At 41.8% G+C, this 12,904-nt stretch overlaps 1 protein-coding gene across 1 annotated transcript in view; it reads right to left on the bottom strand.

Annotated features, from left to right (window-relative positions):
* Nucleotides 1-1,530: 1,530 nt before the first annotated feature.
* UBE3C (ubiquitin protein ligase E3C) overlaps nt 1,531-12,904 on the bottom strand; it is a 108,068-nt gene continuing 96,694 nt past the window's right edge. Inside the window, exon 16 of the mRNA XM_088445422.1 lies at nt 1,531-2,554. Coding sequence (XP_088301548.1) covers nt 2,384-2,554 — 171 coding nt within the window. The 3' untranslated portion in view covers nt 1,531-2,383. The remainder of the gene's footprint in view (nt 2,555-12,904) is intronic.

The following is a 12,904-nucleotide window of genomic DNA, read 5'->3' as shown; positions in this document are numbered from 1 at the left end:
TGGGGGCATTATGTAGGCTTTTTTTGGCCTCACAACTCCTGGGACAGGAAGAAGCCCCTTACCCAAAAGGCAGAGAATTGTAATTACTAGTCTGTTCCTCCACCCACTGCATTTAGATCATCTGGGAAGTTTATTTTGCTTTAATTCCTTTGGAAACCATTTATTCTGCCTACTTCTCCCAAACTCCTAACATCAGTCCTCAAGGCTCATACACATTAGATGATAAATTGAACGATATGGACGATAACGACATATCGTCCAGTGTGTATGCAAGATATCATTAACGATGTGCACTCCCACGAATCGTTAACGACGTCTTTCATCGCCTGAACTTGCAGGTCAACCTGAGGATATAGTCAGGTTGTGCATGTTCAGGAATGAGGGTGGGTGACGTCACTGAACGATATCATTAACGATATTGTTCAGTGTGTATGCTCAATGTTGTTCCGGACATTGAGCCCGGCAGTTCAGGGAAAACGCTTACCGATATCGCTCTTTAAGCATATCGTTAAATGTATATGCGGCTTTAGTCTAAATGTCTCATCTCTGACCCCATAACTTTCCCTAGTTCCTAACGTCTCGCGCCAAGTCACAACTCAATCCAAATATCTAACCAGTTCCTAATAACCTGTAAATAATCACAAAAAATACTGATTAAATATTTTTTAGATCTTCACATTTAACAGCATATTCCATTCCACAATATCAGATGATCACCCAAAACGCTAATGCAGCACAGGGCTTCCGTATAACCGGTAAGATCAGAGAGGCTGTGAGTGTATACCCTTCAACTGGGGACTAACACTATCCACATGTCACCAGTGAAAAGGACAGCAGACCGTTCAAACATACGGGTATCTATCCACTATCCTGGGACGTGTCTGCCCACTATCCTGGGACGTGTCTGCCCACTATCCTGGGACGTGTCTGCCCACTATCCTGGGACGTGTCTGCCCACTATCCCGGAAACAATTACATAATACCCAATATTGGAACATTGTACTTTGGGACTGAACAATTGTATTTGAAGTCTTAAAATACTCTACGAAGCCACATATAGTGGGAGATTAATTGATTGACTGAGACATGGAATATTTTTGAACTGAATAAGATTCTGTCGGCTAAGTTTAGTTATATAAAATGGTAGAAATAGGAACAGAATTTGAATAAGTTAGTGAAATTTATGTTCTGCTTGTGTTCATTATTATGTGACATGCCTGCCACTGTACCTATATTTGCATTCTATATATCACTAAATAACATTCATCCAGACAACACACCTGATCGCACAATCACATGTTAGTTATCACACTACAGGTGAGCGTTGGGTCTCCCACAAATACGGAGTCTCAAAAAAAAGCGCAGGACTTCCTTAGACCCTAGCAGCTCTAAAGGCACAAGTAACAGTAAGTGAAATCAAGCACTGGGGAGCCCCTTCCCCATTATAGAGTATACATTTTCTACCTGTAACAAGGAATAGACATGTAAATTTGATAAGTTACTAAGCTTTTTATTTTCTGTTATGTACAGAGAAGCACCAGTTGCAGCTGCAGATAGTAATGATAAATCTCTACAAAAAGCTGTGTAATTGCCCATGGCATGTCCCAAACTGCAGGAGTCCCAAGCATAGTTGTATCAAGTGACATTTTACACATACAGAACTGAAAAACTCCGGGAGTTTGAAATAATATTTAATAGATGTTAATGATTAATTGATTAATCTCCTCCATACGGATACAAAAAAAAAAAAAACTGTACAGTAATGAGAAATGAAGCAAAAACTATTATTTTTATATTCACAACTGTATCATATTCATCATGATGTACATTGTACAGAAGCACTTAAAACTCATAGTCCAACCTTTCCAAAGAAGAAATAAAATACTAGAAATGACAATTTATCTTTACCAACCATTAGGGCCGGTAGTGAAGCAAACACAGTGTAAACAGTTAAAATACTTGTACTATTTTCTGATGCAGGAGAAGAGGATTGGCTTTAATGCGCCTCTCACATCCCTTTGTTCTGTTGCAGGCATATGTGTTTGTCTTCTAAAATGATCCAGACCCTGTTATAAGCCATTAAGCAACCAATCCGCTAGTTGTGTAAACGTATTGCCAGCTTCTGGAGAGTTTCCATCCAAACAGCACTAAGCCGAATCTTCATCTTTGGTCATTTCTGCAGACTGGTCGCTTGATTTGAGTAGTGCTCTTTCCGGAACATCGTTCCCGACACAAACAGAAATTCTTATGCAATGACGATCTAATGCAGATTTAAAAAATCGGCTGGATGTGATAATGCCTGGATTCCTGAAACATCTCCATGTGATGGGGAATTCTATTTAGGCACCAGTTTTCAATCCCTCATCTTGAATAAAATCCCAACTCAGCTCAATTCAAAGCCAGCGGCACATTCTATAGCATAAAGCAGTTTGCTCCTCATTAGATTTTCATCGTAAAACTCTGGAAGTTTGAGGAGGTTCATGCAGGTACTTGCTGTGGGAAGCCGTTCTAGATCAGACCCTCCATTATGGATACAAAATGCAGGATATAATTCCTTAAAAAAGAAAAGATAAAGAAGGAGATAATTGTAAAATATATAAAATTCTTATTACATTGATAAGGAAGCAAATTATTTTGGCATAGTACATTTTCTGTAGCTTGACGCTTCCCAACTGATAGCTGGCTAGTATCCTGTATATGACTCTTCCTACAACAATCAGATGGGGAGGTCTCTGCCCTAGGTAACTGCTACCTGTATCTATTTCTACATCTTATCTTAAGGCAGATGCTGCAGTTTACACATTAATACTCAATCTGTCCAGTCCGTTCAATACATCAAGTTATAGCAGTGTTCCCAAAATCCGTTCTCAAGGCACCCTAACAGTCCTGGTTTTAAGGATATCCATTCTGTAGCATAGGTGACTTAATTAGTACCTCATTCACTTTGATATAACCATCTGTACTCAGCCATGGATGTTCTAAAAACTGGACTGTTACAGGTTACTTGCCCAAGTTTGGGAACTGCCGGGTTATTTATTATTATTATTTATAATAGCGCACACATATTCCGCAGCACTTTACAGAGACTGTTTGGCCATTCACATCAGTCCCTGCCCCAGTGGATCTTATATTCCCTAACACAAGCTCACACACATACACACTAGGGTTATTTTTTGCTGGGAGCCAATTAACCTACCAGTATATTTTTGGAGTGTGGGAGGAAACCGGAGGACCCGGAGAAAACCCACGCAAGCACAGGGAGAATATACAAACACCGCACAGTTAGGGCCGTGGTGGGAACTGAACCCACAACCTCAGTGCTGTGAGGCAGTAACGCTAACCATTACACCGTCTGAGACGTTTTCTATTGTGATCTATACAATTAGACTGCATAGACTAAGGGGTAAATTCACTAAGCAGCAGCTTGCAAAATGATAATTGAATGGTATTGCTGTTTTTCTGCTTATACACACTGAGAATGGGCGGCTTGTTTAATAAATGTACCCCAAGTCCTTTGTGCTTAGACATGCAGAGCTCTGCCTTGAGATAACTGGCGTTGTCTATCTCCAAGGTACAGGTGACGGCACTGGTTCCATGGGAGACACCAACCCATTGTAACAAAGTATTGGTAGTGTCAAACTCTATGATAGCCCTATTATAGGGCATACAGTATATAAGAATACATTAAAGTTTTAAATATATGAGCAATAAAGAGCGTAATATCTGTGTTTTTTAAAAAGTATATTGAATAAAAGTTTATTTTTAGGGTAAGAAGGGATTGAGTGCACCCCTATGTAACTGATTCCTTTTTTTCTTGTAAGTTTAGTGTAAAACTCTGCCTGCAACACTGTGAAGGTGTGCATCCACTGGACGATTAAGTTGAGCGATTGAACAATAACTACTGAATATCGTTAAATCGTTTGCACAAATGTCTAAAACGACCAGCGATGTGTGCTCCTGCTGGTTGTTTAGACATCTATCATCGGGTAACATGCTGGACAACCTGAAGATAACATGAGGCTCAGCATGTTTGCAGATGATTAATGTTCCTACACTGAACGACTGCTGGTTCAGTGTATGCTCATCACAGACTGACAAACGACTGCACGATTACAATGTCGTAATCGTGCAGTCGTTTTCAGATCTTTAAGTGGATGGGCACCTTTAGTGTGCAGTGTGGGAGGTGGTAGTGGCATGGGGTGGGTGTGCCACACATTTTCTATTTATACATCATTTGTTTTTATTGCACAAGGGAATGAGATACAGAAAGAAAAAGGGAAGGGGGGAAAGGAAACAAAACATAGCCAGCCAGCAACAACAGCTGTACGCCAGTGATATGCAATCATCCCTTTAGTTGCTATCAAAATATACCCCATGACATACCAACCCCCAGAGGCAACAACACCATGATATATATGAAACAAGGTCAGGAGTGGATCAGGGGCCACACTAATTCCAGTGACTAACAATTAACTCAAAAACCTTCCTCCACAGGGGACATAGAGCTGGGCAGGCCCAGAACACATGAAAAATATTCCCTACATGACCACAGTTCCGCAAACAAAATTTAGATTGGGAAGGCCACATTTATGAAGCCTATCGGGTGTCAAATACAATCTATGGATAAGTTTGAAAAACATTTCAGCGTAAGTAAGACATGAAAACAAGTACGAAAAGTAGAACGCCAAATTTCCTCATTGAGACTAGGAAAGGTCCGCTTCCCACTTGGGACGGGAGTTTAACTTGCTTACTGGTGAGAGACAATACATGGTACCATCGAGAGATACTACCCCCTATGACCAGTTGAAGTAAATCTGCCACAACATGCTGTGAAGTGGCTCCTAATAGGCGGGACAGAATGTAGGTCCTATAACCAGTGCCGGAGCTGGAGGTATTTATAAAAATCCAGATGAGGGATCTGAAAGGAAGCTGGGATATGGGAGAAGACTACCACTGGGTGTTACCTTCCACAGATAAACCTCCCCACAATACCGCCAATTAGTGAATTGCAGATTATGCCACCCCTACCAAAGCAAGATTAGGGGAGGGCAAATGGAATATGTTGGAACACACCACTTTATGCTGCACAGTAAGAGTAACTGACACCGCTGTACAAAGGGTCAAATGCTTGATATCTACTGGTCATTGGCAACCTCAATAAATAAGACAAGAAGAAGCCACAACTTGGGACTACCAACCTCAAAAGACTCTATCTTGACTCAGCATACACATTTTTAATTCATAGCTATATTGTTATTGACATTTTCCAGCAGTGTAACACATTAGACATGTAAATAATTAGAAGACGTACAGTTATCACAATTCAGTCCCAACGATCTGAGATTTTTGTAAATACGGTCGTCCCATTAACACTGGGCCTGACTCAGAGATGGACGCAATGGCGATGTGAGCGATTATCAGAGGTCTGCGCACGCACCAAGTTTCATTACTAACGGTGGTCAGTAGTGACAGTCAGCAACCATTTGTGGGAGGTAACGGGAGTGACGGCTCAAATGCAGGCATAGCGCAGCTGCTTTTGGGGTGAATCGCAGACCTCATTCAAACCTTCAATAAATCGACTGAAGCTGCCTCTCTGTATGCAACTCGTTTGTATTTTCGAAGCCATCCGTGGGCGTCTCAATACAAATCCTGGTGGCTGCGACATTTGCATATTTCCGCAGCGGCGGTATTAGCGTCCATCTCTGAGTCAGGCCCACTGGACATAACACTCTCCATGCTTCTTGTATGCAAATTTATATTATGTCAATGGGGACACCAAAGCCTTTGGAAAATCACAGATAATAATCAGGCTATACAAGTCTAAAAGGGTTTTATTACTCAACATTCCTCGAAATGTAAATAGTTAAATCTCCAGCACAAGGAGGTACATTTTTGGAAAGAATGATAAAGAACTATGATATTTTGACACCATTCAAACAATCTTTTGTAACTATTTAATCCAGGGCTCAACAAATCCGGGGGTTAGGTCACTATGGTGACCAGATTTTGCTACCTGGCGACCAGATAATCCAGGATGGGAAGAAGCAGATTCCCGTCAGCCCTAGCGGAGAATATTTTTTTTTTTACTATATTTTACTGCTGCTGACAATAGGAGGCTGACGGCTGTCAGTCTATGCGGCTATGATTGATTAGCCCAACTCTGCCTACAGCAGGTGATCTTTGATTGGCTCTCTACACGCCCAGCAGTAGCAGCAGCAGCAACTGGCACGCAGCCATTGGGACAAACAAGAGGGAGGGAGACGTGGTCACCATGAGGTGCATCGCGGTCCAGACGCTCAACCATGCAGCCCCCACGGGTAAAGACACAGAGAAAGCCACATCACCAGGAGGACACTGCGCCTGACAGGCCAACACCTGACCGGAGACCAGATTGAGGTGAGGAGCCAAGCAAGGAGTGTGGGGAGAGAAGCTAGCAGAGGGAGAACTTGGAGACCGGGGTCTGGGGAGAGGAGCCTGGCTGCTGTGGGGAGTGGGTGAGGTGGCAAAGGCTGCCATGAGCCGGGGAGTGGGTCAGGAGGCTGACTGGAAGATTAGCAGAGAGCTGGGATGCTGCTGGAACAGGGGAGTGAATGAGTATGCTGAGACTGGCATAAGGGGAGGGTTAATGTGTGAGGAGGCTGACATGAGGGGTGTGGGGGATGCTGCAGGAATAAGGGAAGTGGTGAGGAGGCTGAGACTGGAATAGGGGAGTGGGTGTGGAGGCTGGCATGAAGGGAGAAGAGGAGGCTGCATATTGCTGGAACAGGGAAGTGGGTGATGAGGCTGATGCTGGCATAAGGGAAGTGGATGTGGAGGCTGGTATCGGGAGAGGAGGAGGCTGCAGGAATGAGGACTGGGTGATGAGGCTGAGGCTGGTATAGGGGAGTGGAGGCTGGCATGAAGGGAGAGGAGGCTGCATACTGATGGAATATAAAAGTGGGGGAGGAGGCTGAGGCTGGCATTAGGGGAGTGGGTGAGGAGGCTGGTATGGGGAAAGGAGGAGGCTGCTGGAATAGGGGAGTGGAAGGGGAGGATGAGGTTGGCATAAATAAGGGGAGTGAGGTGGCTGGCATGAGGGGGGGGGAGGAGGAGGCTGCATATTGCTGGAATACGGGAATGGGTGAGAAGGCTAACACTGGCATCCTTTATATTTTAATAGATAAACGTGAATATTAATACACTCACATATATTAATACCAGTCAGGGAAAATCCTTATTTGGAGTTAAAAATGTCAGAACTCAATTCAGAACATTGGACACTCCCCTAATGAATAATTAGGCTAAATGGAAGTTTCCAGATAGCTTAATTAGTCCAATAATTACATGTCCTTATTGCTTTGGGGAAAATAAATGATAAAAATATATTTTTTTTTACGTCATATTGGGACGGTGGTCTGGCTCCTACACTTTCATTCTGGCTCCTAGATTTTAGAAAAATCCGTCAAGCCCTGGTTTAATCTACTAAATCTCTTTATACTTTCATCTACTCCTCACTCCCCACTAGGGCGCCTAAAACTTACGCCCTGTTGCTTATTTGAGTGTTATGATTTCCACTGGATTTATGTGGACGAAAACTTCACAGAGTGGTAACATTGGATCCCAGAAGACCTATTAGAGGGTTGAGGTCCCGTCGGACCTTTCATTGGTGTACACTGGGCGGAACTTTGACCCGGGGACACTGGGCAGAACTTTGACCCAGGAAGCCTGTTCTGGGCCTTGTACTGCATGGATTTGGAAGACATCACATAATTAAACTTAATAAACTTGAAGTTTTAAACACTGGCAACGACGGTTACTTTAGCTAGTGTACAAGAAACCAATTAATTTGAAGCATTATCTTAGCCAAGGTACACATTACATTCGTAATTGTATGCATTCTTCCAGTACAGGACTTGAATAATAAAGCCAATTTAAGATTTAGCAAAAAAAAAAAAGGGGTCTATGTACTATGCCTCGGAGAGAGATAAAGTGGACGACGATAAAGTACCAGTCAATCAGCTCCTAAACTGTAATTTTACAGGCTGTAGTTGCTCAATCATCCAGCAAACAATTTTATAAAGAATTTTACGTTTATACGCAAACAAAGCTATTGGCCTAGAATCGGCACCAGAGTTGTTTCTCTCGGGCTTGGGGATAACCATAATAAATCACTGAGGTGTGGATTCTGGAGTTCTTGTGAAATGCGTTAAATAATGAAAAACATGGTAGAGAGAAACTGTTGCAAATATGCCTTATAATAGCCATAACTGAGCTCATCAGGGCCTGGTAGTCCACTCGCCACCCCCCAACTTGGGTATAGCCTATGAGCCCCTTATCACACACACCAATTTTGACTGGACGGCAAAAAAATGGCCAAAGCTGGACGTTTTTTTGCCGGCAATCAGTGCCTTTCACATGCAACGGCTTTGAGCCTTTTTTAATGTTGCGGTTTGATTTCTTAATGTAGTAGGCATGTGCAGAAGCAGCTCTATTCATAGATAACACTAGCTTATACACAATAATTGAAGGCAGTACTACAAATAAAAGTACTAACCATATATATTTTTATCCTCGTCTCCCAACACATTGAAATCTTCTTTCAATTCAAAGCAAATCTCTTGCCACTGCTTTCGAGTGGCATTTCTAGCTCTATTATAAAGATCTTGTGCTTTGTCCCATAAAACTGGTCTGACTTCTGCTAATGATATCAGCCTCTCAGTATCTATGTCACAGTTGTCACGAATGTTGAAACTCAAGTACCACAACACTTGGAAAAGATGGAGTTGTGTGCGGGTACAAGCTCAGAAAACCCGGTGAGTGTGTGAAAACAAACACAGCAACATGTACTTCACTGACTTGCAGTGAAGGCACGTACACGGCGCGGCAGCTGTCCTTGTCAGTGGATATTCCCGGCTGTAACACGGAGTCCGTGCCGTCTGAAAGGACCCATCGATTTACATATTCCACTAAAATAGTAATAGTACACGGCAAAAAAACTGGTGTGTGTGAAATAGCCGTAAGCCTATTTATGGATTCAAGTATTCTACATCCCCTTACACACATTATGCTATTAGCCAGGAACTGTCTAATGCTTTGTACAGGAGTATTACAATCCAAGAAGCTAGGAGTTGACCACTATTACAGAAACATTCAATAACAAAAGGACACCAATGCAACAATGAGTATAATATACACAATGATCTAAACTTGAACCGTCTTATTACAGGGAGACCAAAAACCTTGACAAGAGGTGTCCATCACCACTGGCTCCTCAAAATCACTTGAATCCTTCACAATGGCATGAAATAGCAGCCCGATAACCACCAATGAACTATAAATTTGCTTATTTTTGGGCAAGATTGCATAAAGAGCCAATGTGAAAATAACATTTCCTTTAAATCTTTTAAGCATATAGTAAATCACAGCAATTGAGATTAAGATCTGCTGAACTGTGTGAGACAGATTGTGATCCTACTGCTTTGCAAATTGTAGATGAGCAGTGAACAAAGATGTAAATATTGAAGCACAAATTTTGAGGTCCACTAACACAGTTACTGAATATATTTTATCTATTTGTACATTACTTCTATATTATGCAATTATTTCTCTTACTGGAAAGCAAATCTCCCCATTATTAAACATTACTTAATATAATCATTGCCCTCTCTACATTCACATAGAGGACAGGTCTCCATAAGCTCATTGACATACAATAGTCTATTTTGAAGGCAAGTATTTAAATGCAACTTATTGCCAAATTGCTGCATTTCAAGGCTCTCTCTACATAGGTTATTGGCTTTTTCCACTTTAAAGGTTTAGTAATGTAACAGAATGAAGTGCTACTGTAAAACTAGTGGCTCGCCAAAGTAAAAGCTGCATAATTAAGCACATTACAACCAGGAGAGACAAAAGTTCACCAGTGGAGAGAAACCATTTATTATTTTGACCTGACTGGTACTTTGCTATCATGCCCACTCTAATACAAATGTAGTTTTTCTCTATATCTACAGCAACACAATTCATTAAAGTTATTAAGCTTTAATTAGTTTTAGAAAATGCTATCTTGTAACATTTAATCTGGCTCCAAATGGGCTCTTAATTTGTTAATGGTGTAACCTACTGATATCTAGAGTCTACAAACATTAAATAATGTCTAGAAATTGTCAGGGATGCAACATTATAAAGCCTTAAAGTGGAGACTATCGCCAGCTTCTTTAGGGTAATATTTAATGATCATTTTCCGTGAGTAAGAGACTGGAAGGCCTGGAAAGCAGGTATGTTTATTACAGTAAGGGCTTTTTCTTAGCAGAACTACTTAAGATAGAAAAGAACAATATGAAGGCTTTAAGTCAAAACTATTCACCACATTAGGACACTTCATTTATTGTTATTTTTCTTAAATACAGTCTTCAACATTTCGTAAAATGATTCAGCATGATTCGCACTATCAAGTTAAATAAAATAGACCCATTTAGTAAATCCACTATGTAATGTGCATCTATGGGCCAGAATCCCAGTAGGGTTCTGGAGTCTGTTTTTGGGCTCCCCTGACTGTCAGATATGCAACGTGTTCTTTTGGGGTGGCAGAACAAAGACACCCTGAAACTTAGGTCCCAGAACAGCAGCAGACCCCCGGCTCTTCTCTCACATTCATTTTTCATAAGTTTATTGTATATCTGGCTGGTCTTAAATGATATAGAAATCCAAACTAACATAGTTAAACATTATGCTAATGCATAATAATATGTGAATATATGACCGCTGTATAGTGACCAGTTTTCTAGCTTTGCAGAACAGCAATAAAGTAAGCCACATTGGGGATCAATTTTTATCTCCCAATAAAATAGGTGGCTACCAGAGCCTAGAATTGGCTACTAGAACCTCCAGCAAAAGCACCCATTGACTACTAGAACTACTAGACACACTTAGAGGTTCCTCCAAAACTTAAGTCACAAAGGGGGAGATGTAGCAAGTCTTCTTAACAGGAAAGGTGGAGGTGTTAACTTAACAATGTACAAGATAAATAATAGAATCTGATGCATCTAGCTCTACAAAGAGGTAGTGGAGTCAATAAAAATGCTTTTAACCACTTACCTGGCGACGTCACATATGATGCGACCACAGCCAGCAGTGCTTCAGCTGGCAAGGTCTGATCATATGTGACCACGCCCCCCAGCTGTGTCTCCCAGTTTTAGTAGAGGAGATCTCGTCTGACTCTCCTCCAAGTACTATTTGGCTGAAATCAGCTGCAGCAGGGGGGACTGATAGATAGTCCATGATGAAACACACGTTGCATGTGTGGGAGGGGGGTTATGTGCCTATGGAGGTGGGTGGGGGGATCTAGCATCAGTGGTGGTGGGGAGGTGTAAAATATAGAAATATGAGGAAGGAGGGTGGGTTAAAAAATTACATTGTTCACAGGGTAAGAGGAGGGGTGCAAAAAATTAGGGGCTTTTTAACAGGGGGTGGGGGTTGGTTTATAAGAAGAGATTTTTTTTTAACTACAGGGGGTGGGGGAGGTACTATTATTATGATATATGAACACTGGGGCATTTATTGCCAATGGGGGATAGGAAGTTAATTTATAATTGGGGCATATAGACATGGGGGGGATGGGGGATGCAAAACAACTTTAGATATTTTTTTTAATAAAATAAATATATTAAAAATATTTTTTAAACGTTATCAAATACAGTACTGGAAAAAAAACTCAGACAATTTCTGAGCTGTATTGTAGGAGAAAAAAAAAGAAATAGTCTCTACACTTGCATCTGATTGTATGCACACTATACAGTGCCTCCGGAAAGTATTCACAATGCTTCACTTTTTCCACATTTTGTTATGTTACAGACTTATTCCAAAATGGAATAAATTCATTTTTCTTCTCAAAATTCTACACACAATACCCCATAATGACAACGTGTTAAGTTTTTTGGAGATTTTTGCAAATTGAATAAAAAAAATAAAAAAAAAACCTAAGATATCACATGTACATAAATATTCACAACCTTTGCTCAATACTTTGTTGATGCACCTTTGGCAGCAAATACAGCCTCAAGTCTTTTTGAATATGATGCCACAAGCTTGGCACACCTATCTTTGGGCAGTTTCGCCCATTCCTCTTTGCAGCACCTCTCAAGCTCCATCAGGTTGGATGGGAAGCGTCGGTACACAGCCATTTTCAGATCTCTCCAGAGATGTTCAATTGGATTCAAGACAGGGCTCTGGCTGGCCCACTCAAGGACATTCACAGAGTTGTCCTGAAACCACTCCTTTGATATCTTGGCTTTGTGCTTAGGGTTGTTGTCCTCCTGAAAGATAAACCGTCGCCCCAGTCTGAGGTCAAGAGCGCTGTGGAGCAGGTTTTCATCCAGGATGTCTCTGTACATTGCTGCATTCATATTTCCCTCTATCCTGACTAGTCTCCCAGTTCCTGCCGCTGAAAAACATCCCCACAGCATGATGCTGCCACCACCATGCTTCATTGTAGGGATGGTATTGGCCTGGTGATGAGTGGTGCCTGGTTTGCGCCAAACATAACGCCTGGCATTCATGCCAAAGAGTTCAATCTTTGTCTCATCAGACCAGAGAGTCCTTCAGGTGCATCCTAGCAAACTCCAGACGGGCTGCCATGTGCTTTTTACTAAGGAGTGGCTTCCGTCTGGCCACTCTAATATACAGGCCTGATTGGTGGATTGCTGCAAAGATGGTTGTCCTTCTGGAAGGTTCTCCTCTCTACACAGAGGAATGCTGTAGCTCTGACAGAGTGACCATCGGGTTTTTGGTCACCTCCCTGACTAGGACCCTTCTCCCCCAATCGCTCAGTTTAGATGGCCGGCCAACTCTAGGAAGAGTCCTGGTGGTTCCGAACTTCTTCCATTTACAGATGATGGAGGCCACTGTGCTCATTGGGACCTTCAAGGCA

The sequence above is a fragment of the Taudactylus pleione genome, unplaced genomic scaffold (assembly GCF_031769625.1).
Source record: "Taudactylus pleione unplaced genomic scaffold, aTauple2 ptg000380l, whole genome shotgun sequence".
Taxonomy (NCBI): Eukaryota; Metazoa; Chordata; class Amphibia; order Anura; family Myobatrachidae; genus Taudactylus; species Taudactylus pleione.
Note: the sequence above shows the minus strand (reverse complement) of the source record. Positions and strands in the feature narration are given on the sequence as shown.